This window comes from Erinaceus europaeus, chromosome 4 (assembly GCF_950295315.1).
Source record: "Erinaceus europaeus chromosome 4, mEriEur2.1, whole genome shotgun sequence".
Taxonomy (NCBI): domain Eukaryota; kingdom Metazoa; phylum Chordata; class Mammalia; order Eulipotyphla; family Erinaceidae; genus Erinaceus; species Erinaceus europaeus.
In genome coordinates this window covers 60743383-60768162 of record NC_080165.1, presented here as the reverse complement: position 1 = coordinate 60768162, position 24780 = coordinate 60743383, and the positions used below count along the sequence as shown (strand labels likewise).

At 41.6% G+C, this 24780-nt stretch overlaps 1 protein-coding gene across 3 annotated transcripts in view; it reads right to left on the bottom strand.

Moving 5' to 3' along the window:
* Nucleotides 1-4743: 4743 nt before the first annotated feature.
* Nucleotides 4744-24780, bottom strand: part of RNF8 (ring finger protein 8) — a 39348-nt gene continuing 19311 nt past the window's right edge. Inside the window, exons 4-10 of one of the 3 annotated variants that reach the window (XM_060189727.1) lie at nucleotides 22659-22721; nucleotides 19008-19097; nucleotides 17698-17805; nucleotides 14840-14875; nucleotides 13189-13393; nucleotides 12007-12051; nucleotides 4744-6196 (exon numbers count right to left, since the gene is read on the bottom strand). In XM_060189727.1, the coding sequence (XP_060045710.1) occupies nucleotides 6180-6196; nucleotides 12007-12051; nucleotides 13189-13393; nucleotides 14840-14875; nucleotides 17698-17805; nucleotides 19008-19097; nucleotides 22659-22721 (564 nt within the window). In that variant the 3' untranslated portion in view covers nucleotides 4744-6179. The remainder of the gene's footprint in view (nucleotides 6197-12006; nucleotides 12052-13188; nucleotides 13394-14839; nucleotides 14876-17697; nucleotides 17806-19007; nucleotides 19098-22658; nucleotides 22722-24780) is intronic. The other 2 variants (XM_016185883.2, XM_060189728.1) reach the window with 2 other exon arrangements.

The following is a 24780-nucleotide window of genomic DNA, read 5'->3' as shown; positions in this document are numbered from 1 at the left end:
AGAACAAGGAGATTTAGGTCATTCTACAAAAGCAGCAGCCTCCAGTCAGAGAAACAGAAGACTGGTATCCAGTTATCCCAACCAAAGGGCAAAGTCCCCCACCCCGGCAGTCTGATTGCTGTGATGAACAGGCCTGGAAGAGAGTGAGCCCTTTCTAAGCTAATGTAATCAGATGGATATGGAACACCTGCCACTCACTGCAAAAACTAGCTGGCTGAATTCATCTGCGTAATAAAGCCAGACTCTGAAACAAACCCTCTTTACACAGCTTCTCAGAGCCCTGTTGTAGAGAACATACCTTTAATTAGAGCCAGACTGCACAGTGGTGCTGCTCAGCTAGACTGTGGTTTGGCCCTGCAAGGCAGAAAAGTTACCATGTCTTTTTCTAGGCAAGCAAAAATGTGGATGATGTTTGATATCAGGTAGTTCTTCAGGGAAAGAACATACTGTAGCTCAGAGAAATAATGCAAAAGTTTGTTAATTTTTCATTTCTTTGCATCTATTTTAAAAATAGAACATTGAGGGTTTTTTTTTTTTATTTTGTTTTGTTTGTTTGTTTGTTTTTGCCTCTAGGGTCCTTGGCACCTGCATTGCTCCTGGAGGCCATCTTTTTCCATTTTTATTGTTGTTGTTGGATATGTCAGAGAAAAATTAAGAGAAGAGAAAGACAGTGGGGGGAGAGGAAGATAGAGACCTGCAGACCTGCTTCACCCCTTGTGAAGCGACCCCCCTGCTGGTGGGAAGCCAGGGACTGGAACCAGGGTCCTTGAGCCAGTTCTTGCGCTTTGTACTATGTGCAATTAATCGGTTGCACAACTGCCCAGCCCCCCCTTTTTTTTTTTAGTTTTTTTCCCCTATTCTTTTAAAAAATTTTTTTCTTAATATTTATTTATTCCCTTTTGTTGCCCTTTTTTATTGTTGTAGTTATTATTGTTATTGATGTCATCATTGTTGGATAGGACAGAAAGAAATAGAGAGAGGAGGGGAAGGCAGAGGGGGAGAGAAAGATAGACACCTGCAGACCTGCCCGGGGCTGAAACAGGGATCCTTACTCTGGTCCTTGCGCTTTGTGCCATGTGCACTTAACCCGCTGTGCTACTGCCCTACTCCCCAATTTTTTAAAAGAGCAGCAGTAACTAATTATGTAGACCTCACGATAACATAGTACAGATATTCTAGAAAAGAAACAGGCTCAAAGAAGCTGAGTAACAGGCCCAACATAACAGAGTTATAAAGGACACAGCTAGGCTTCAAACACAGCTGGTCCAATTTAAAAAACATTTTTCTGGGAGTCAGGCGGTAGAGCAGCGGGTTAAGTGCATGTGGCACAAAGTGCAAGGACCAGAGTAAGGATCCATGTTCGAGGCCCCGGCTCCCCACCTGCAGGGGCGTTGCTTCACAAGCGGTGAAGCAGGTCTGCAGGTGTCTTTCTCTCCCCGTCTCCCCTCTGTCCTACCCAACAACAACATCAATGGCAACAATAGCAATAACAACAAAAAGGGCAACAAAATGGGAAAAAATGGCCTCCAGGAGCAGTGGATTTGTAGTATAGGCACTGAGCCCCAGCAATAACCCTGGAAGCAAAAAAAAAAAAAAAAAAACTAGAAAAACATAAAAAATTATTTATTCCCTTTTGTTGCCCTTGTTTTCTTGTTGTAGCTATTATTGTTGATGTTGTTATTGGTTATGACAGAGAAAAATGGAGAGAGGAAGGGAAGACAGAAAAGGGGAGAGAAGCGACTCCCCTGCAGGTGGGGAGCCAGGGGCTCAAACCAGGATCCTTCTGCTGGTTCTTGCACTTTGCACCACCTGTGCTTAACCCACTTCACTACAGCCTGACTCGTAGAAAAACATTTTCTAAAGTCTATATTGAAAGTGCCCCACCACTCCTCCCAAAATGCTACCAGTTCTGGTGATGCTGGGGATTGAACCTGGGTCCTCAAGACCCTCAGGCATGAGAAGCTTTTGAATGATAATTATGCTATCTCCCTGAGAGGGGGAGGTGGTATTTTTTAATTTTTTTATATTTATTTATTTTCCCTTTTGTTGCCCTTTTTTATTATTGTTGTAGTTATTATTGTTATTGATGTTGTTGTTGTTAGATAGGACAGAGAGAAATAGGGAGAGGAGGGGAAGACAGAGAGGAGGAAAGATAGACGCCTGCAGACCTGCTGGGGAGTCAGAGGCTCAAATCGGGATCCTTAAACCGGTCCTTGTGCTTGGCACCACGTGGGCTTAACCTGCTATGCTACCACCCTGCTATGCTACCATCTGGGAGGTGATATTCTGAAAGGGGAGAGCAAGTCACTCTGTCTGGTAGCCAAACACAAGAATGGTCCGTCTGAGCTCAGTCTCTATAAATGGCTTTCAGACTTTGGAGTTCTAATGTTTTCCTTTCAGAATTTTCCCTCTGGTGGTGTCTATACAAGGGTGTTTTACAGCTATAGTTTTAGAAGTGGGATGCACTTCCCCCAGGGAGGTAGCTAGCAGATAAAGCTTCGGACTCGCAAGCACAAGGTTCAAAGTTCAATCAAGGCATTGCATGTGCCAGAGAGATGCTCTGGTTCTCCCTTCTCCTCTATACCATATTCTTAAGGGGGGGGGGGGAATTGGAGTATTGGGGAGACAACATAATGGTTATGCAAAAGACCTTCATACTTGAGGCAACAGAGGTCCCAAGTTCAATTCCTACCACCTCCATAAGCCACAGCTGAACAGTGCTCTGTATCTTTCTCATTAAGTATTTTTTTTAAGTGGCATGTACTGGTTCCCAACATGGCAACCATTTGACCCTTTGGGACAGTGGTCATCCAACTCCTCTTGAGTGACATATGGCTCTTATCAACACTGGAGTTGGGAGTTACAAGATGAGTGGATATATATATATATATATATATATATATATATATATTAGGTCATAAAAATTACACAGCTCACACTCTATGTTCCCTAGCACCCAACATAACTTGTAGAGAACTTGACTACTATTTTAACCTCTTTGGTTTTAATTGGAACTACCAATAGTGGATTTCCAGATTATCCTTCTTCACTTACTTATCACTTTATAGGCTCTGCATACTTGCTACTTGTTTTACAAATCATACATATATATCCTGAGTGTTTTTTTTAAAAGATTTTATTTAATGAGAAAGATAGGAAGAGAGAGAAAGAACTAGACATCACTCTGGCACATGTGCTGCTGGGGATCAAACTCAGGACCTCCTGCTTGAGTCCAAAGCTTTATCACTGCACCAACTCCCAGACCACACTCTTGAGGTTTTTGTTTTTTTTTTTCGTATTTACTTCCTTTTGTTGCCCTTGTTTTATTGTTATTGTCGTCATTGTTGGATAGGTCATAGAGAAATGGAGAGAGGAGGGGAAGACAGGGGAAAGATAATTACGTGCTGACCTGCTTCACTGCCTGTGAAGTGACCCCCCCCCCACAGACGGGGAGCCGAGGGCTCGAACCAGGATCCTTACTCAGGTCCTTGCATTTTATGCCACCTGCGCTTAACCCGCTGCCCGACTCGCTTTTGAGTGTTTTTAAAGACTTTTCTTCTACCTCTTCATACTTTCATTATTTTTGTCTGTTTTTTTAAGAGCACTGATGAACTCTGGCTGATAGTGGTATAGAGAATTTAACCCGGGGCATCTAGTCACTCAGACATAAAAGTCTCTTTACTGGAGGTCCCGCGTGAGCGCAGCGGGTTAAACGCACATGGCGCAAAGCACGAGGATCCCGGTTCGAGCTTGCAGCTACCCACCTGCAGGGGGCTCACTTCACAAGCAGTGAAGCAGGTCTGCAGGTGTCTATCTTTCCCCACCCCTCTCCATTTCTGTCCTATCTGGCAACAAAGACATCAATAACAACAATAACCACAATGATAAAACAAGGGCAACAAAAAGGAAAATATTTTTTAAAGTCTCTTTTACCTATTTTGCTATCTCTCCAGCCCATATTATTTCTTTTTAATGAAAGAGAGATATAGAGGGAGTTAAGTGGTGGTGCACTGGGTTAAACACACATAGTACAAAGAGCAAGGACTTACACAAGTATCCTGGTTTGAGTCCCTGGCTCCTCACCTGCAGGGGGATTGCTTCACAAGTGGTGAAGCAGGTCTGCAGGTGTCTTTCTCTCCCCCTCTCTTCCTCACCCCTCAATTTCTCTGTTCTACCCAATAAAATGGGGGGAAATAAAAGGCGTCCAGGCACAGTGCCAGCACCAAGCTCCAGTGATAACCCTGGAGGCAAAATAAAATAAGTAAGAGAAACCAGAACATAGCTTAACCCTGACTTATGGTGGTGCTGGGGATTGCACCTTGGACACTTGAGCCTTAGTTTTGAAAGTCCTTTGCATAACCATTATGCTGTCTCCCTAGTCCAACAATAAGTGAGTGTATGCATGTGTTATTTTCTTTTGAATTAAAAAAAATATTTTTAAGATTTTTTATTCCCTTTTATTTCCCCCCATTTTATTGGGTAGAACAGAACACAACAGCCTTAAAGCTTCCTCCAGTGCAGTGAAGGCCAGACTCAAAACTGAGGCACATGCATGGCAAAGCAAGCACATTATCCAGCTGAACTATTTTGCTGACCCATATAACAGATGTATGTATGTATGTATATATATATTTTTTTTTTTCCAGTGTCACTTTATTGAGGAAATGTTCATTTACAGGATTGTTGCCGTCACAAGACTACATTTCCACATTCCTTCAAGAAAGCAAGCAGTACACTTCATCATTCAGGTCCAACAAATATTTTTAGTTTTATTTTTAAATATTTATTTATTTATGAGAAAGATCCAAAGAGAAAGAAGCAAACATCACTCTGGTACATGTCTTGACAGGGATTGACTCAGGACTTCATACTTGAGAGTCCAATGCTTTATTAACAGTACCACCTCCCAGACCACTAAAGTTGGTTTTGTTCCTTTGGTTTTTAATGCTTAACTTACATCTTCCTTGATTACACCATTTTTCAGTCAGTGATCTTATGAGAAAGATGAGATGATTAGGGACTCCAGAATCCCAGGATTCACAGGACAATCAACATAGGAAAAAAGTTTAATCCTCATAAAATTGACATAATAATTTGCAATCCGTTATGAAAACATGTGGGGTACAAAGAACAAATGATCAAAACAAAATAAGAAAGCTCCCTGTATGAAGTAAAAAGGGAGATTAAAACATTTTTCTGTCAGGAAGCTAATCACTAAATGACATGATGCAGTCTCCCAATCCTTGTGGAGAGTCCCTAGTTCTCAATAAAATTCTTCAACTTATCTATACCCATTACTGGCTACAATGAACAACAGAAGTTTTTCTAAGCTTCTAGCTATCAAACATCAAGTTATCTTTCTTTCTGTTTAAAAAAGGAAAGGCAGCCAAAAGAGAGATAATTTATTACTATTATTTTAAAGTATACCAAGCTCTCAAGAAACCACTGTTTGTGCCTTCTGACATTGAGTTAAACAGATTTGGGACTCAGCCTGTCCTGAAAATAGCTAAGCAGAGACCCACCTCTGGAATGAAAAAGAAACACAACAGTAGGAGGTTATGAGCTCATAAAAGAGCTCATCTGCTATGGCCATGATCTTGGTTGATACTGACTTGAGTTTATCTCCTGATACAGTTACTTTCTTGGTTGTAATTTATGAGCTGCCAGTGTTTGCTTGTGAGACTATCTGGGAGCTGGAAGGGAAGAAAGATAAACACAGCAAAACCCAGCTGAGAAACCAATAGGTTTCACATTTTATTTCCAGAAATTACATCTTGTTTCACATAGAGGTATGTCATTCTCTCAGACTGAGGCTACCTTAGTTTCAGGGGCAGCCACAAGTGTACACCTAACCTGTCTGAAACAAATGTTGCCAGAGATGCTTCTACCGTACCAAAACAGTAACAGTAACAACAAAATTAAAAGGCAGAACAGAACCCAGCTGACATGTAGTGATGTAGTCTATTGAGTACCCGATGTGGTCACCATGGTGAGCGCTGGTGGTGCTTCAGACAGTGGTGGCAGCAGGGCCGGCCAACATCAACGGTCGTGGTGGAGAGTTCCCTCACTGGTCTCTGCCCCACATGGCTGTAGTCCATGTTCTGTCCCAGAGCAGTCCAAGACCAGTCTAGAGTCCTTTGCTCTCATCGCCAAGCAGTCTTTTCAAATGCTCTTGTTATTCAGGACAGTCTCTTTGCTTTGGAGAGAAAAGAAAGAAATAGAAAGTGGTACCTGTCTTTCCCTATAAGGCCTCCCTGCTGCAACCCTCAGTCTCTTCCCCAAAGAGAACTGGAAAAAGAAACAAGTTAGATGACATCACTATGCTCAAGGCTTAATCCCCATTTCTCCCAGAATAAAAATCAAAGCTAAAGTCCCCCCAAACACCTGTTAGGCTCCACCAACTGCCCCCTCCTCAACCTCCTAGTTTTACCTCCTACCCTGCTCCCCACTGCTCACTCCACTCTAGCCATACTGCTTCCAACCTCTGAACATGCTTTCCACTCCCCTTCCTATTCCCTCTGCCTGGGACACTTATTCCCAGTTGGTAGTATCAACACTGCCTTCAGAACTTTACACAGATAAATCACCTTTGGTGGTGCCTCCTTGACTTCCTTCTCAGGAATGGCCAGTGCTCTTATTCGATCTCATCATTCCCTGACCTTTTCATCTTTGCTTCTCTCTTTTTCTCTCTCTGATCAGAGGACTGCTCAGCTCTGGCGATCGTAGTACAGTCCTGCCTACAAGTTCTGTGCATGGTCACTGTGCATCCCCAGTCCACATCTTTATTTTGTCACAGCACTGACTAACTCTAACCTCTAAGATTTACACTAAACACATACATGCACATGTATGTGCAGAAGAAATTCTTGACCAAATTTCCTTACCTACTACCCCATAGCATACTTTTCTCTCTGTAATCAGAAGATGTACCATTTGTCTGTTTGCTTTTGCTAGAGCACTGCTCAGCACTGGCTCATGGTGGTGTAAGGAATTACTAAACCTGGGACTTTGGAGCCTCAGGCATGAGAGTCTCTTTGCATAACCACTATGCTATCTACCCCTCCTATTTATTATGTATGTATGCATGTATGTATGACTCCAGGGTTAGTGATGGGGCTTGGTGCCTGCACTATGAATCCACTGCTCCTGGAGGCCATTTTTTCCCTTTTGTTGCCCTTGTTGTTTATCGTTGTTGTTATTATTGCTGTCACTGGATATGACAGAAAGAAATCGAGAAAGGAAGGGAAGACAGAGGGGGAAAGACTGTGTAGTGTAGATAAGAGTGTTTAGCAGTGAGGTTGGAAAAGTGAATAGGACTGGTCATGGGGGAATGATTTAATTTATAGAAAGTTATAGAACTTACAGAAAATTATTTGAAGTTGGGTTTTTTTTGTTTTGTTTTGTGAAGCGACCCCCCCCCCCCAGCAAATGGGGAGTTGGGGGCTCAAACCGGGATCCTTATGCCAGTCCTTGCGCTTCATGCCATGTGTGCTTATCCTCCTGTGCTACTGCCCAGCCCCCTATTTGCTTATTTTTATTATTACTGTGACACAGGGGTCTCACACATGTAATTCCGCTGCTCCTGGGTTTTCTTTCTTTTAATTTCAGATAGAGAGGGAGAGAGACTGGAAAGACACCACAGCACCACTGCACTGTCTGTGGAGCTCCTCCAGTACTGCCCACTGTACTCCCATGTGGCTGATTTCTGAAACCAGGTTCTCATACATGGTAAGGCCTGTGTTCTATTAGGTGAGCTATCTCCCCACGTTTTATTTTAAAAAAATATTTATTTATTTGAGAGAGAGAGAGAACACAATCATCACACTAGCACATGTGATGCTGAGGATCAAACTTGAACTTCATGCTTTTAAGTCCAAAGCTGTAGTCACTGCACCTACCACATTCTCCACTTGTTTTAAAAATGAATTCTGGGTGGGGGAGATAGCATAATGGTTATACAAAAGATTTTCATGCCTTAGGCTCTGAAGTTACAGGTTAAAGCCCCAGTACCACTGTAAGCCAGGGCTGTGCAATGCTCTGGTAAAAAATAAATAAAAATAAAATAAAATGAATTCTTCTGTCTGTATTCTGCATTCCCTTTTCTCTTGTTTTCCAAAGAACTGTGCCCTATTCACTATCCTGACTTCCCAGCATCTCCTTCTCTACAAGCTCCTTTCAATCAGCAACTAAACATAATAATTGTCATTAAAAAAAACAACTCTTTAAGATCTTATCTATTCCTTCATTAAATTCTCCAATTTCCTGCAAACTGGCTCTTGAACCCATGTATCACCCAAGCATGTACTAGCAGTTATCACATACACAAACACACACCCACACCCACACTCTCTCTCCAGAGAACAGTTTTCTTTCTTTCTTTTTTTTTTTTTTTCTTACTATTTAATTCTTCTAGTGGCATTTCACACTGTGACTTTTCACTTTTTTCACCTTATGGTCATTCATAAACACATTTACTGATGATCCATTGAACATTCTTCTAGAATGTTTAATGCACATAAACCTAGAATATGAATACCACACAGAGTAAGACAAAATTCCTTCCCTCAAGGAATTTATAAGTCTATGGGACTCACTGACAAACATCTCAATTTGTCAAGTGCTTTGAAACAAAGTAGGTAAATGTCTTAAATATTATGAGACCAATGTGGTTCAAAGCACATAATTCTGATGTCTTTTACTGCCTGATTCACTTTCCCCTCCATTTCCATGTCCCTCTACAGTCATTCCTCTTCTGCTGCCCATTTTGTAAAGGTTGATGTTTTCGGGGGGAGGCTTTGACAACAGCCTCTTAGCAAACACAATGGCTCATCCACTTACAGAGTTTGCGGTTCTCAAATCTGGCATATTATTTCAAGCCAGTCTTCTGGATTCCAGATTTATCTACTCAAAATCACCTACTGAGCAGCTCCAGTGATGCTCTCAAATGTTTTCAACACACTTCTCCTAGGAAACTGAACATCTCCCCTTAGAAAGAGTTTCTTGGGAGTCGGGCTGTAGCGCAGTGGGTTAAGCGCAGGTGGCGCAAAGCACAAGGACCAGCATAAGGATCCCGGTTCGAACCCCGGCTCCCCACCTGCAGGGGAGTCGCTTCACAGGCGGTGAAGCAGGTCTGCAGGTGTCTATCTTTCTCTCCTCCTCTCTGTCTTCCCCTCCTCTCTCCATTTCTCTCTGTCCTATCCAACAACAACAACAATAATAACTACAACAATAAAACAACAAGGGCAACAAAAGGGAATAAATAAATAAAATAAATATTATAAAAAATTTTTTTAAAAAGTTTCTTATTTTTTTAGTGAATACTTTCATTTGTCCAGCTGCCCTTCACATAAACCTCGGAATGATCATCTTCAACTTTGCATTCCTTACAGCAAATCAGTTGCACAAAGCTGGAGATTTATGTCTGGACAACCACTTAAATTCATTAACTTTCCCTACCCCTGCTGCTACTTCTTTGGTCTGATTACCATTGTCATTGGTTAGTGTTGTCTCTTCTTGTTCCTACCACCATTTATTCCCTTCACTGGAACCCTATTAACTTACCCAGAAATATATGAAGCAAAACACTCACGTTTACTTAAAAAGGGGTGTAGCTGGGCCGGGTGGTGGAGTACCAGGTTGCGTGCACATGCTACAATGCGGAAGGACCCAGGTTCAAGCCCCAGGTCCCCACCTGCAGTGGAAAAGCTTTGAGAGTGGTGAAGCAGTGTTGCAGGTGTCTCTTTCTCCCTATCACCCCCTTCCCTCTTGACTGCTGGCTGTCTTTATCCAATAAGTAAATATATATATATATATATATATATATATATATATATATATATATATTTTTTAAAGGGAGGGATATAGCTTTTTGTATGAGGCTCTGGGTTTAATCCCTGACAACACACAAACAAAAATCCAACTTTAATTTTCTATAAGTTCCATAACTTTCTATAAGTTAAATCATCCCCCATGTCCAGTCCTATTCACTTTTCCAGCCTCACTGCTGAACACTCTCTACACTACACAGTCTGGTTACACTATGCTTCTGGCTCTTTCACCTACAAAATATGCCCACATCCCCATCTCCCCTTGACCCTTAACCACGCAACCTCCCTTTTTTTCTCCATTGAAATTCCTTCTATAAGGTAACCTTGGGTTCTCTTTTCCTCTTCTCTCTCTCATTATAAATAAATGGAAGGGAGTCGGGCAGTAGCACAGCGGATTAAATGCAGGTGGCGCAAAGCTCAAGGACCGACGTAAGGTTCCTGGTTCGAGCCCCTGGCTCCCCACATGCAGGGGAGTTGCTTCACAGGCAGTGAAGCAGGTCTGCAGGTGTCTATCTTTCTCTCCCCCTGTCTTTCCCTCCTCTCTCCATTTCTGTCTTATCCAACAACAACATCATCAATAACTACAACAATAAAACAACAAGGGCAACAAAAGGGAATAAATAAATATCAATAAATAAATAAATAAAAGAGAAAAGATGGGGAGAGAGAAAGGGACCCTGGATTGAAAAATAATTATTATAAGGGACCAACATGATTTAAAAAAATTGCTTATTATCTTTATTTATTAGATTAGATTTATTACATTGAGGCAGCCAGATATTGAGAGGGAAGGGGGGGACAGAGAGGGAGGGAGACAGAGAGACACCTGCAGTACTGCTTCACCACTTGTGAAGCTTTCCCCCTGTAGGTGGGGACCAGGGGCTCAAACCTGGGTCCTTGCACACTGTAACATGTGCGCTCAACCAAGTGTATCACCACTGGGTTCCCAAAATGATTTTTATATAATTTGTACTTTTTTTCTGAGCACAACCTAAAGATTCAGGGAAAACAAAAACTGAGAATGTTAATACTCTTTGCCAATCAACATCTAATGAGAACAGAATAAACAAAGGAGGGAAGCAATTGACAGAAGACTTTGTTCCTGTACCTCACCAGCTCCCAAGAGATCATCTACAGGGAATGTAAAAATAAATTCACTCATTCAGAAGCCTCATGCCAATATTCCAGAAACTCACAATTACTCATGCAACAATCACCGACTTAACGTTCCAAATCATCTCTAAGACAGGACCTGACATCCTAACACTCTGCTCCTCCTCTTCTCCTCCTCCATATAATCAGACTCCACAGAGTTTAAAAGGGATCAGTGACTAATCAAGAGGTATTTCTCCTCCCATGAGGATATGGATCCTCATGACAACAACCAGCCAGGGCAGAAGAGGGGCTGCTCTCAGTGAGGTCAGAATCCCTTGCTGCCACAGGCAGACAGGTCTCTCTCCCTGAACCTGTGATAAGAGCAACCTTACCCAGAAGGAAAATGGTTCTGCCCACAGTTATCTATAGCTTGCCAACCCTACTTCCCAGGTTCTAAATTTGGTCCTTTTAAAATTCCCATGCACTGGGGATTAGCCCAGCTTTCAACTAGCAAGGAAGGTCGGTATGTGAGCTGAGATTCTTCTCAAATCCCTACACTGCAGCCCAGTGAAGCTGCTGATGGCTCTGGCACATATTTTTCTAAATTGGGTCTCAAAACCTTCTCTCTGTCTCTAGGGAAAACCTCAAAGCTGCAATCACCGTGATAAGTGCAGAAACTGAGACTCGTGCCAGAACTGGTCATAGCCAATGAATGCAATAGGGAGGCTGATTCAGTTTACTGTGTAAGCTCCTGGTATTCCCAAAAAGGCAGAACAGGCACCCACTTTAGCCACTGGGGAGGAGAGGGAATTTTGATACTATTTACTCTGTAGAATTAACTCTGTGTGAGGGGGATTCAGAGGTGAGTTTAGGACATGGGGTTCTTCTTGCCCTTTCCAGTGCAGCATGACATCATCTACTATCATTGTGAGGAGGAACCTAGTCAGTAGGTTGGGTGAGCAAAGTCCATGGGTGTCTCCATTTCCACAGAGACCCAGCTCAAGAGATCATTCTAAATGTTTTTCCAAGTTCACTGTTCTTCTAAGAAAGGAAAAAAGGAAGAAAGCAGTACGCATTTACAAACCCTCTAATCTTGGCTGCCATTGTGTTGCTCTGGCACCAAATGGATCTGTTGAGGAAATGAAAGAGGTGTTTTGCTTGTGTTGATTCTCCTGCTTGAAAAGTTATTCTCCTGTGCAGCCTTTTTAAAAAAATGGTTATAGTTATTATTGTTATTGATGTCGTCGTTGGGTAGGACAGAGAGAAATGGAGAGAGGAGGGGAAGACAGAGAGAGGGAGAGAAAGATAGACACCTGCAGACCTGCTTTGCTTGTGAAGCGACTCCCCTGCAGGTGGGGAGTGGGGGTGGGGTGGGGTGGGGTGGGGAGCCCGAACCAGGATCCTTATGCCGGTCCTTGCACTTCACACCACATGCACTTAACCCACTGTGCTACCACCCAACTCCCTAACCTACCCTTACTAATCAATTTTCTTGTATTTTGCTGCAGAACACATCCTTTCCCCACAAAAGATATTCAAGTCCCAAGTGGCTATATTCTGTCGTCAACAGAGTGAGTCCAAAGTATAAAGAAATCACTTAATTAAATGAGCAAATATTCAGTATGGAAGTGTGGTTTATTATGAAAACCTACCCATTCCTACCCCAATCTCTTAATCCAAATTTTCTCAGACTGGGAGATCTGTTGGTAAATATACTAGGATCACTAAAGATGGGACTAAAATTATCTCTTTGACCCAACATTATGTCCACATTGATAATTGTGTTGTGAGTTATAAACAGAACCTGTATGTATGAGTTTTTTTTTTCCAGTCTCCAAGTTATGATTTTTGACATGTACTCATTCTATTAATTAATTCTATACACACCCAATCCAAGGTTTCTGCCACTCCTAGACAGCAACTAAGCTGTCTTGAACACAGTACCATCTAGTGGCCAGTACAGCAAACTGTATAACCACATGCTTTCTGATTATATTTTTTATTAAAATCCCACCATCCCCACTCTCGCAACCAACATATATTTAAGCCTCCCAACTATGCTCCTCCTGCTCAAATAAGTGACTTAAATTTCTCACCTCTTCTTCAAAACACACATTGCTTTTAATTCCTTTTATTTCTACCTATTTCTTCCATCTCTTCCTTACCTCAAGAGTTATTTATCCAACTTTCCCCCTAACCAAAAATCTATGCCAAAATCTACACAGTCTCTGTTGAAGAGATTCACTTTCTTTGTTACATCACTCACCTTTTCGTTCCCTAATGAGACCAATTCGTCGTTCTTTCACTTCTGAGCTTAGATTACCCACCATTTTATCAATGCAGTTGTCCAGGACTAATGAGTGGGTTTTGGACTTAATATCCTTCCTACAAATGGGGCATTCTATCTTCCGCTTCATCCATTCATTGATACAGTAGGAGCAGAAACTGTGGGCACAGTTCAAGGTGACAGCCTACAAAGGGAATAAAAACACACACACACACACATATATATATATCAGAACTGCCATGCTTACTTTGCTATGAGCAAGGACAAGAGTTGATCTCCATGACCAAATAAAAAGCTAAGTGTGCTCTCCAGAGCCCTCCCCCCACTAGGGAAAGATAGAAACAGGATGGGAGTATGGATCGACCTGCCAACACCCATGTCCAGTGGAGAAGCAATTACAGAAGCCTGACTTTGCACCTTCTGCACCCCACAATGATCCTGGGTCCATACTCTCAGAGGGATAAAGAACAGGAAAGCTTCCAATGGAGGGGATGGATACAGAACTCTGGCAGTGAGAATTGTGTGGAACTGTACCCTTCTTATCCTATGGTCTTATTGATCACTATTAAGTCAATAAAAATAAATAAATAAATAGCTATCTATTTATTTTTCTTTCCTATCTGGAAAGGCTACAAAGGGTATTAGAATAGTTCTTTTTTAAAAATGATTTTTATTTATTTAGACAGAGACAGCCAGAAATTAAGAGAGGAGTGGGAGATAAAGAGGGAGAGAGACAGAGAGACGCCTGCAGCCCTGATTCACCACTTGCGAAGCTTTCCCCCTACAGGCAGGGACCGGGAGCTTGAACCCAGGTCCTTGGGCATTGTATCATGTGCGTTCAGCCAGGTGTGCCACCACCTGGCCCCTTTAGAATAGTTTTGGAGGATGGGAAATTACAAGATTCATGTTGTGATTTTCTTTTTTTTTTTCTTCCTCCTCCAGGGTTATTGCTGGGCTCAGTGCCTGCACCATGAATCCACCGCTCCTGGAGGCCATTTTTTTTCCCCCTTTTGTTGCCCTTGTTGTAGCTTCGCTGTGGTTATTATTATTGCCCTTGTTGACACAATTCGTTGTTGGATAGGACAGAGAGAAATGGAGAGAGGAGGGGAAGACAGAGAAGGGGAGAGAAAGATAGACACCTGCAGACCTGCTTCACCGCCTGTGAAGCGACTCCCCTGCAGGTGGGGAGCCGGGGGCTCGAACCGGGATCCTTACTCCGGTCCCTGTGCTTTGCGCCACATGCGCTTAACCCACTGCACCACCGCCCGACCCCCGTGATTTTCTTTAAGTTAAATTTAGAGACTTGGATCTCAGGAAAGCTGATTTATTTGTTTTCTTCTACCAACTCAGAGCACACTGCAAATAGGATTATCATTCAGACAAATGTAACTGGATACAAGTAAGACTAAAGTAAGACTAAGTATATAAACCAAATATATCACAAATTCTTATGAAAAACAAATATGGTTCAAGAGGAGGAATGGCAGGTAAAGTGTAGAACTTGGTTGAATGCATGAAGCCTTATGTTCAATTCCTGGCACTGTATATGATGATGTAGTGCTCTGATTTGTCTCTTTCCTTTAATGGTGAATTAGAACCTCAATTTTAATATACAAAAATGAGCACTTACTGAATATTCAGTATATACAATGGTAAGAAGCATCATCTATAAAAAAAGGAAATGTAAAAGACAACTTAAACCTGGGAAAGGGCTAAAAATAGAAAATGCAATAGGTTTACTAATAGTACCTGAGCTCCTAAATAAATAAGTTTACTAAAGTCATAGGCCCCTTGGAATATACCTAAAATAGATTTCCTAGCTTCTTCACACATGAAGTCCCTTAGTTCCATCTGTCATACTCTTATCTTTAGGTTCCTAATTATTAAACACCTGGTCCTGCTTTATTATCTTACCACTTTTGTTTTTAATTTAATTTTATTTTATTGCCACTAAGGTTATTGCTGGGGCTCAGTGCCTGCACCATGAATCCACTGCTCCTGGAGGCCATTTCCCCCCCCTTTTGTTGCCCTTGTTGTTGTAGTCTTGCTGTGTTTATTATTGTTGTTGATGTTGTTCGTTGTTGGATAGGACAGAAAGAAATCGAGAGAGGAGGGGAAGACAGAGAGGGAGAGAGAAAGACAGACACCTGCAGACCTGGTTCACCGCCTGTGAAGTGACTCCCTTGCAGGTGGGAAGCCGGAGGCTCGAACCGGGACCCTTCCGCCAGTCCTTGCGCTTTGTGCCACATGTTTAACCCGCTGTGCCACCACCCGACCCCTTATCTTACCACTTTTAAGCCACCAAGTTATAGATGCTACCATGATGCTATCCTGGCCTCCCAGGGCAGACAACCTCACCAAGGTGTTCTGGAACCCCATCTCCCCAGAGCCCTAACCCACTAGGAAAAGATAGAAACAGGCTGGGGGTATGGATCAACCTGTCAATGCCCATGTCTAGTGAGAAGCATTACAGAAGGCAGACCATCCACCTTCTGCACCCCATAAAGAATTTCGATCCATACTCTCAGAGGGATAAAGAATATGGAATCAGTGGAGGGTAGATAGTATAATGGTTATGTAAACAGACTCTTATGCCTGAGGCTCCAAAGTCCCAGGTTCAATCCCCCACACTACCACCGTAAGCCAGAGCTTAATAGTGCTCTGGTTAAAAAAAAAGGGGGTATGGTCAGGCAGTAGCACAGCAGGTTAAGTACACGTGGTGCAAAGCGCAAGGACCTGCGTAAGGATCCTGGTTCGAGCCCTCGGCTCCCCACCTGCAGGGGAGTCACTTCACAGGCGGTGAAGCAGGTCTGCAAGTGTCTGTCTTTCTCTCCCCCTCTGTCTTCCCCTCCTCTCTCCATTTCTCTCTGTCCTATCCAACAACGGAATGGCATCAACAATAACAATAATAACCACAACAAGGCTACAACAAAGGCAACAAAAAGGGGAAAAATGGCCTCCAGGAGCAGTGGATTCATGGTGCAGGCACTGAGCCCCAGCAATAATCCTGGAGGCAAAAAAAAAAAAAAAAGGGAATCTTCCAATGGAGGGGATGGGATACATAACTCTGGTGGTGGTAATTACATGGAATTGTACCCCTCTCATCCTACAATCTTGTTAATCATTATTAAATCACCAATAAAAAAATAATAAGACACACACACACACCTCCCTACCTACCAAAGCATTGCTCAGCTCTGGCTTATGGTGGTATGGGGGATAGAAGCTGTGACTTCAGAGCCTCAGACATGTCTTTTTATAATCATTATACTGTCTCCCCATCCCACAAATGTATGTATGTATGTATGTATGTATGTATGTATGTATGTATTTACTTATTTTACTAGAGTACTGCTCAGCTCTGGCTTACAGCAGTGCCAGGGACTGGACCTCAGAATTCAGAACCTTGAGTATGAAAATATTTTAATAACCATTATGCTATCTTCTCCACCCTATCACCTATTTTGTTATTTTTATTTATATCTTCTAAAATACAACTTTTTTCTTGGGATCAAATGTCTTTATTCTTGCTTTTAGGACAGCAATGAAAAATAAGACAGAAATTGTACGTATTTTCAAGTAACAATTTGAGCTCAGAAAGCTAACTAGGAGATATATTTACTAAATGAAATAAATTCATATGAACAGGACTGAAATCTGTCTGATCAAATGAAAACCTCTTGCCAGGGAGACTGGGCAGTGGTTCCAACCAGTTGAACCCACACTCTACCATGTACAAGGACCCAGGTTCAAGCCCTTCTCACTCTCCTAGTCTCCACCTGCATGAGGAAACAGTGAAGCAGTGCTACAAGTATCTTTTCCCTCTAAATCCCCCCTCTCAATTTCTCAATGTCCTATTAAATTAAATAATAGGTAACAAACCAACGGACAAAAAACACCTCTTGCCAAGACTGACTTCAAAAGGTGACCAGTAGAAAAGATCAAGCAGAAGGCTATAAAAAGTTGCTTGTCTCTTATGTATTTTTGTAGATGCTCCAGATTGGTTAACCATACAGCTGTCGTTTATAAAGTATTGGAGATTGAACCTGGGATGTTCTATAGGCTGTACTATACTCACTCTCAGTACTATGCTCAGAGTAGAAAATAGCCTTACAGAATAGCTTCCCCCACCCCATACTTTGAAAATATAATGCTTTTTGGCTGCTGTACTCCCACCAATGAAGAGATAAAGGCTTTATGGCAGCTCAAAACGTTAATTATAACCTATAAAATTCAAGAACAAATAAAATAAAAAGCAAGGTGATGAAAGAGAAAGACTGCAAAAACATAGGTGGGGGAGGAAGCATTTATGGTTATGTAAAAACACAGGAAAAATGGCAACATCTAGAGGTCACTTTGAAGTCAAACAATTGATTTCTGAAAGAAAAATCAGGATGTTTTCCCATAGGAGAGGCAATCTATATAGATATCCCAGATTCTGGACATGGTTGGGAAAGTAAAAAGGCTTGATTCACTGTTCATAATTACCTCAATGAAGTATTCTGAGCAAATAATACACTGGAGTTCATTCTCTAGCACGTCATTCATATGGCTAAGAACTTCTTCCTTCTGTGCTTGTACCTTTTCCTTTTCTTCCTGCAAAAATATATACAATCCTACCTGTCATTTGAGAGAACCAAGAAGAATGCAAAACAGGGCAGGGATCAGGGTTAATTGTCTAGACTATCATTCAGAAGGAGTCTAAATTAAAAATTCATTCTGGCACAGCAATTTAAGAACTAAAGGCTTTCCTTAGGGATTACTGTTTCTCAGTATTGCTCCATAATACAGGGCACTGTCTCCCATCTTTTCTCTCCCCACTTTTTCATTATTTGCATGAGTTTCTATTTCCTTCCCCAAAATTAGTCAAATGCAAGAAACTGATGATGGCACATTAGCCCAATCACCCCAAACCAGACTGAGATATATCCAATAGCTAACTATAGTTCAAACATAATATAAAATCTTTACAAGCAACTAAGAACTCACTGGACAAGAAAGACATGAAGAACAGTCCACAGAGTCAGGAAGCGTGAATTAATTTAGATGGTTCCTTGTAGTCTTTGCAACTGCCTTTTCTATAAAATAAGGATAATTCCTATATCCCCTGGAGGTTTAGAGACAGTTTCCTGAAATACCTCTAGTTCCAAGCCCTATAATGCTTGCCCATTTCCACTCCCGCTGACTTCCACTCCTGGGAGACACATGGGGTGGGGGGAGTACTAAAGGGAGGTTGAGGTCTAAGGCCCTATGGTAGAGTAGGCTGCAAGTTTGGTAGAAGGTAAAATGTATTGCTACCTATCTTGTGGAAATATGGAAATACACCCTCATGATGTTGATATACAATCCTGTATATCAACATCCCCTCAATAAAGTGATGCTGAAAACAAAAAATTAAATATTAAGTATTATTCTACTGGTGTGGAAAATAATTTCATAAATACTCTGGCATGAACTATTTTTATTTTTACTGTATCACACTTTGACCTATGCTAGTGAAACACTATGAAGGAGCATCTGCCACAGACAATCCTAACATATATGTAACAGAAGACAAAACACAGACTAAAGGACTAGATTGCAGGATGTGTTATATTCCCAACACTGCACTTCTGAATGAGAGAAGGAAATAAAGGTTGTGTTACACAGAACCTTCCACGGCCTGAGTAATTTTACAGATTATTTTCCCTGAGGTTGGGAATAGTCATCATTTCTCTATTTATCATAGCAACCCTTGCAATGCTGAAAATGCTGAGTTGCAAGTACTAAATTCTAAACCTTCATCTTCTTTCTAGTACCTTGGTCTGTTCCAGTTCTTTGTTTTTGGCTTGAATGATTGCTTCAAAGTCCTTCTTGCTACGATTTAGCTCTTCCATTAGAACACGATGCTGTAAAAAGATAGCAGAATCATACTTTCAAGAATATACTGAACTGTTCTTTTTAGATATCTACACGGTCCACTTCCTCCCTGCCGTAGTTTTGGTTGAGGGAATCAATGAATTCCCAATTTCAAAATGTCTTAGTTCCTATATAATCACTCCACTTAACTGCTGCACCCCTACTCTTCACCCCAGAAGAGATATATAAGGGAGATCAGCAAAGCCATTAATACTTCTGGAACTAACCCAACCTCACTGGTAATCCAAGTCAACTGAAGAACTTGCACTGCTTCTAGAGTCTAAGTTTGTAAGTTTGGCTTAGGGTCTAGCAATGTGTATTTTTTTAAAAGTTACCTAAGTGATTCTGCAACAAATGCTTAAAAATCAGTAATTCTGAAGTTACCAAGCATGGGGAGCAGCTTTTAAGAAAAAAAAACACAAGGGCAACAAAATGGGAAAAATGGCCTCCAGAAGCAGTGGATTCATAGTGTAGGCAGGAAAAAAAAAAAAAAAAGAAAGAAAGAAAGAACCAGGAGGGCCGGGCAATGATATACTCAGTTAAGCACACATAGTACTATGCACAGGGACTGGCACAAGGATCCAGGTTCGAGCTCCTGCTCCAAGAAGGTCTGCAAGTATCTTTCTCCTCGGTTTTCCCCCTCCTCTCAATTTCTCTCTGTCCTATGAATAAAAACATAAATAAAAATAAAAAAGGAATAAAATGGACACCAGGAGCAGTGGATTTATAGTGCCTGCACTGAACCCCAGTGATAACCCTGAAGACAAAAATAAAAAATAAAAAAAGATTATATATATATAAATAATCAGGAGATGGCTGGATGGTGGCTCACCACTATGTGCAAAGACTCGAGTTTGAGCCCCTGCTCCCTATCTGCAGGGGGAATGCTTCAGGAACAGTGAAGCAGGTCTGCAGGCTGTCTATCTTTCTCCTTCTCTATATCCTCTTACTCTCTCAATTTCTCTCTGCCCTATCAAATATAATAGAAGGAAGGAAGGAAATATGGAAGGAAGAAGTCAGAGAAGGAGAAGAAAGAGAAATGGAAATCAGGAAAACTGGCTGATATTTTTTCTTTTGTTTTGTGCTGGGAATGAAACCCAAGGTCTCATACATTTGAAGGCATACCCGCAGCTAGAGAACCATTTTTATGAAATAAAATACATTTCAAAAGGGAAAATTAAAAAAAAAAAAAGGGCAACAATAAATATAATAAATATAAATTTTTTAAAAAAAATCTTTAAAAAAATACATTTAACCTACTTATCCTACAAATCACATATTCAAAAGGCAGTATATAAAAGAAAACAACTTCAAGGGCCAGTTAGTGGTGTACCAGGTTGAACACACACATTATAGTGTGTGTTCAACACCAGGTTCAAGCCCTTGGTCTCCCCCTTATAGGAGGGATGTTTCACAACCAGTTAAACCGTGCTACAGGTGCCTCTCTTTTCCTCTACCTTTCCCTTCCCTCTTAATTTCTCTCTGTCTCTATTCAAAGTAAGTTTATTAAAAAAAAAAAAAAAAAAAAAAAAAGAAGCTTCAGAGAGACCACCATAGTGGAACCAAACCAATTACAGTTACAACTGAGAAAATGGTTAAGTCACCCATACATATTGTTACAGAGACAGGATCTAAAAGTACCCCTATCTTAAGACTAAGGAATGGAGAGTGGCCAAGGACCCCAAGCTACCTAACACTGTGCTTTCCTGCCTGTCTCAGGAGTTGGTGAGAGTTGTGGATGCTGGTTAGCCAATGATTCCTTAAAGATTTCTAAGTACACGAATGTTACTATTTCTAGTTTCTTTTTTTCTTGTTTGTCTGTCTGCCTGTCTCTATTTCTAGTTAATTTCAAAACAATATATGGAATATTAATTTCAAAATGTTCTAGAAAATCATTTTTACGCCTGAGACGTTAAGGTTCCAGGGTTTATTTATTTTTATATTTTCCCCTTTATTGCCCTCATTTTTATTGTTTGCTGTTGTTATTATTGTTGTTGTTATTGCTGTCATTGTTGTTTGATAGGACAGAGAGAAATCAAGAGAGGACGGGAAGATAGAAGGGAAGAAAGACACCTGCAGACCTTCTTCACCTCTTGTGAAGCAACACTCCTGTAGGTGGGGAGCTGGGGGCTAGAGCCGGGATCCTATGCCAGTTCTTGCGCTTTGTGCCATGTGCGCTTAACCTGATGCTCTACTGCCCAGTCCCAAGATTCTAGGTTTGATCTCCTGCACAACCATAAGCAGAGCAAGACCAAGGAAGGGGGGGAAAAAAGGATAAATTCTGAACAAATTCTAATGGGATCAGTCACTTCTCAAAGAGCTCTGAGCCACTGTACTTACCTTCTGACTAAACTTGGATGAAACTACTAAGCATAACACATAAAGGAGACAAAACAGGTTTTAAAAATATAAAAAGACTTCTATGGGCTGGGTGATGGCTCAATCAATTGAGCGTATGTGTGACAGTGTGCAAGGACCCAAGTTCAAGCTCCCGGTCACCACCTATGGTGGGGAAGCTTCACAATCAGTGAAACAAGTACTGCAGGTGTTTCTATTTCCCCGTCTATCTATCCCTTCACCTTGGTTTATGTCTCTATCCAATAAATGGAAAAAACAAACATACATACATATATGACTTCTAAAAACACTCAGATAAGTGAGGTAGTCAAGTGAGTAAATTACAGGCAAACTTGTAAGAGAATTTTACTTCTATCAGCTTTCACCTGTCTGTTAAGTCAATATGTATAAACTATTAAACTACATATTCTCGGGGGCTGGGCGGTAGTGCAGTGGGTTCAGCACACATGGCACAGAGCACAAGGACTGGCTAAGGATCCTGGTTCCATCCCCCAGCCTTTACCTGCAGGGGGAGGGCTGCTTCACAAGTGGTGAAGGAGGTCTGCAGGTATATATCTTTTCTTCCCCATCTCTGTCTTCCCCTCCTCTCTCGATTTCTCTGTCCTATCCAACAACAACAGCAATAACAACAATAACAATAACAGCAAAATAGCAGTGGATTCGTAGTGCAGACACTGAGCCCCAGTGATAACCCTGCAGGCAAACACAACAAAACAAACAATAACAAAAAACTACATATTCTCACTTTGACCAAGACCACTTAACTGGAATATTATTGAATGATTTTTCTGGATGGCTTCAGCTCAGGAATGGTGAGGTGATTATGGCCAATGCAGGTCCTGATGGCCAAGCCACAGCTTGAATGTTCCTTCTGTAGCCCTCACCTTTTTGGAAGTGCAGCCACTTCCCCTAGAGAGTTTCCTAATTGCTAATAGTTCTATTCCTTCTTCACCAGAGCACCTTCTGTTCAAATGAAGATGTCAGTTTTCATGCTGAGGTCTGGCATGTCTGTGAGGCTCCAAATCTCCAACCTTATGGTGTTAGCAGCTGCCACCTGCTCTGTCTACAGACTGGAGGTATCAGAGAAATGTGGGCTAAGCAGCACAGGAAGCCAGTGTCCACACTAAACTGGGTGGCCCTTCCCAACTCTGCAACCGACTTTAATTTCAATACAGTGACAAGAGATAAATTACCTCCTGCAGGGCTTGGGCCAGCTGTTGTTTCAGATCCTCTTCTCCTTGCTCTTTCTCCAAATCCTGCAAAACAAAATGGAATAATTCCCTCTAAGAGGAGAAAAAATGAACAAAATCCAGCATCAAGCAGAGCAGACAGGCTAGCATGAGCATCTGGAAAACAACAGGGGACAGGAAACAGGTAGAAAATCTCCCATTTCACTCCAAACTACTGGCAGTAAGGGATGTGAGCAGGTAACAGCTCAAATACTACACATCTCAGGGTGGTCACCTTCAATTCACTATTTGAGTTGCTATGGAGAAACTTTGGGCTAATATTCCAAGTCTTCTTCACTGACTGAAGCCGCAACTCAAGTTCACAAAAGGACGCAAACTGAGAGCTGCTGAGCAATCAAAAACTTAAAACTCGACTATAATTCCCCAAGCTGGCATGAGGAAACATCATGCTTCTTCCCTTGCCTCTTATCACTGAGTCTGCATTATCATGTTCAGCCCATAAACTCCTCCTCTACCTCCATTCTGATGTGAATGTCTTTTATATAAATATTATGCAATATCCAATACCTTCTTTTTAAAATATTTATTTATTCCCTTTTCTTGCCCTTGTTTTATTGTTGTCATCATTGTTGGACAGGACAGAGAGAAATGGAGAGAGGAGGGGAAGACAGAGAGGGGGAAAGAAAGAAAGTTGCTTCACCTGTGAAGCAACTCCCCTGCAGGTTGGGAGCTGGGGGCTCAAACCGGGATCCTTACCAGTCCTTGTGCTTTGCGCCACATGCACTTAACCTGCTGTGCTACTGCCTGATTCCCATCCAATATCTTCTATAAGAAATCTCTAGGCCCCGAAAACACAAGTAGAACCTGAAATGTAATTGGCATATTGCACCAAAGTAAAAGACTCTGGGAGAATACAGGTCCAAGAAGGATGACAGAGGACCTAGTGGGGGTTGTATTGTTAAATGGGAAACTGGGGAATGTTATGCATGTACAAACTATTGTATTTACTGTTGAATGTAAAATATTAATTCCCCAATAAAGAAATAAATTTAAAAAAAAAAAAGAAATCTCTAGGCCCTTTCCACCTTTAAAATGTGTCTACTAGTAGAGGAGATAGCATAATTGTTATGCAAAAAGACTCTTAAGCCTGAATTTCCAAAGTTCTATCCTGCACACCACCAAAAACAAGAGCTAAGCGGTCCTCTGGTGGAAAGAAAAAAACAAACAAACAAAAAGACTGTCTACACCTTTAATATGCCAAGTAGAATTCTCTTATTTAAATATATTTTACTTAAAATCATTCTGATAAGGGTGGGGAGGTAATATAATAACTATGCAATGAAACTCTCATGCCTCCAAAGTCGCAGGTTTAATCCCCCAATTATCAGAAGCCAAAACTGAGCAGTGCTCTGGCAAAAATAAAAACAAAATAAACAAACAAAAAACAAAAAATACTAACTGTTCTGACTGGGCTAGCAAAATAACTTATTTGGCTAGTTTGTTGCTTTGCCATGTATGTAACTGAAATTTGAGCACAGCCCCTACCAAATAGAAGGAAGTTTTTGGTGCTGAGGTTTCTCCTTCCCCTGCCTCTCTGTATTCCGGTTTGTTTGTTTGTTTGCCTCCAGGGTTATCACTGGGGCTCTGTAAGCACTATGAATTCACTGCTCCTGGAGGCCATTTCCCCCATTTTGTTGCCTTTGTTGTGGTTGTTATTGTTGCTACAGCTGTTGCTGCTGCTGGATAGGACAGAGAGAAATCAAGAAAGCGAGAGAAGAGGGGAAGACAGAGAAGAGGAGAGAAAACTAGATACCTGCAGACCTGCTTCACTGCTTGCAAAGCAACTCCCCTGCAGGTGGGGAGGGGGCTCAAACCGGAAGCCTTACAACAGTCCTTGCGCCAGCCCTTGAGGTTTGTGCCACGTGTGCTTAAACCACTGTGCTACCGCCTAACCCCCCCCCCCGCCCCCGCCTCTCTGTATTCTAAAAACTCAGCCCAGAGTGGAGAAGTCCTGGAGATGGCAACAACAGCAACACCCTATTCTGACTATATTATGTGTATAATACATCTATATGTTTGCAAAATTTTTGACTACCTCACTATTTTCAGATACAGGTCCAAGAAG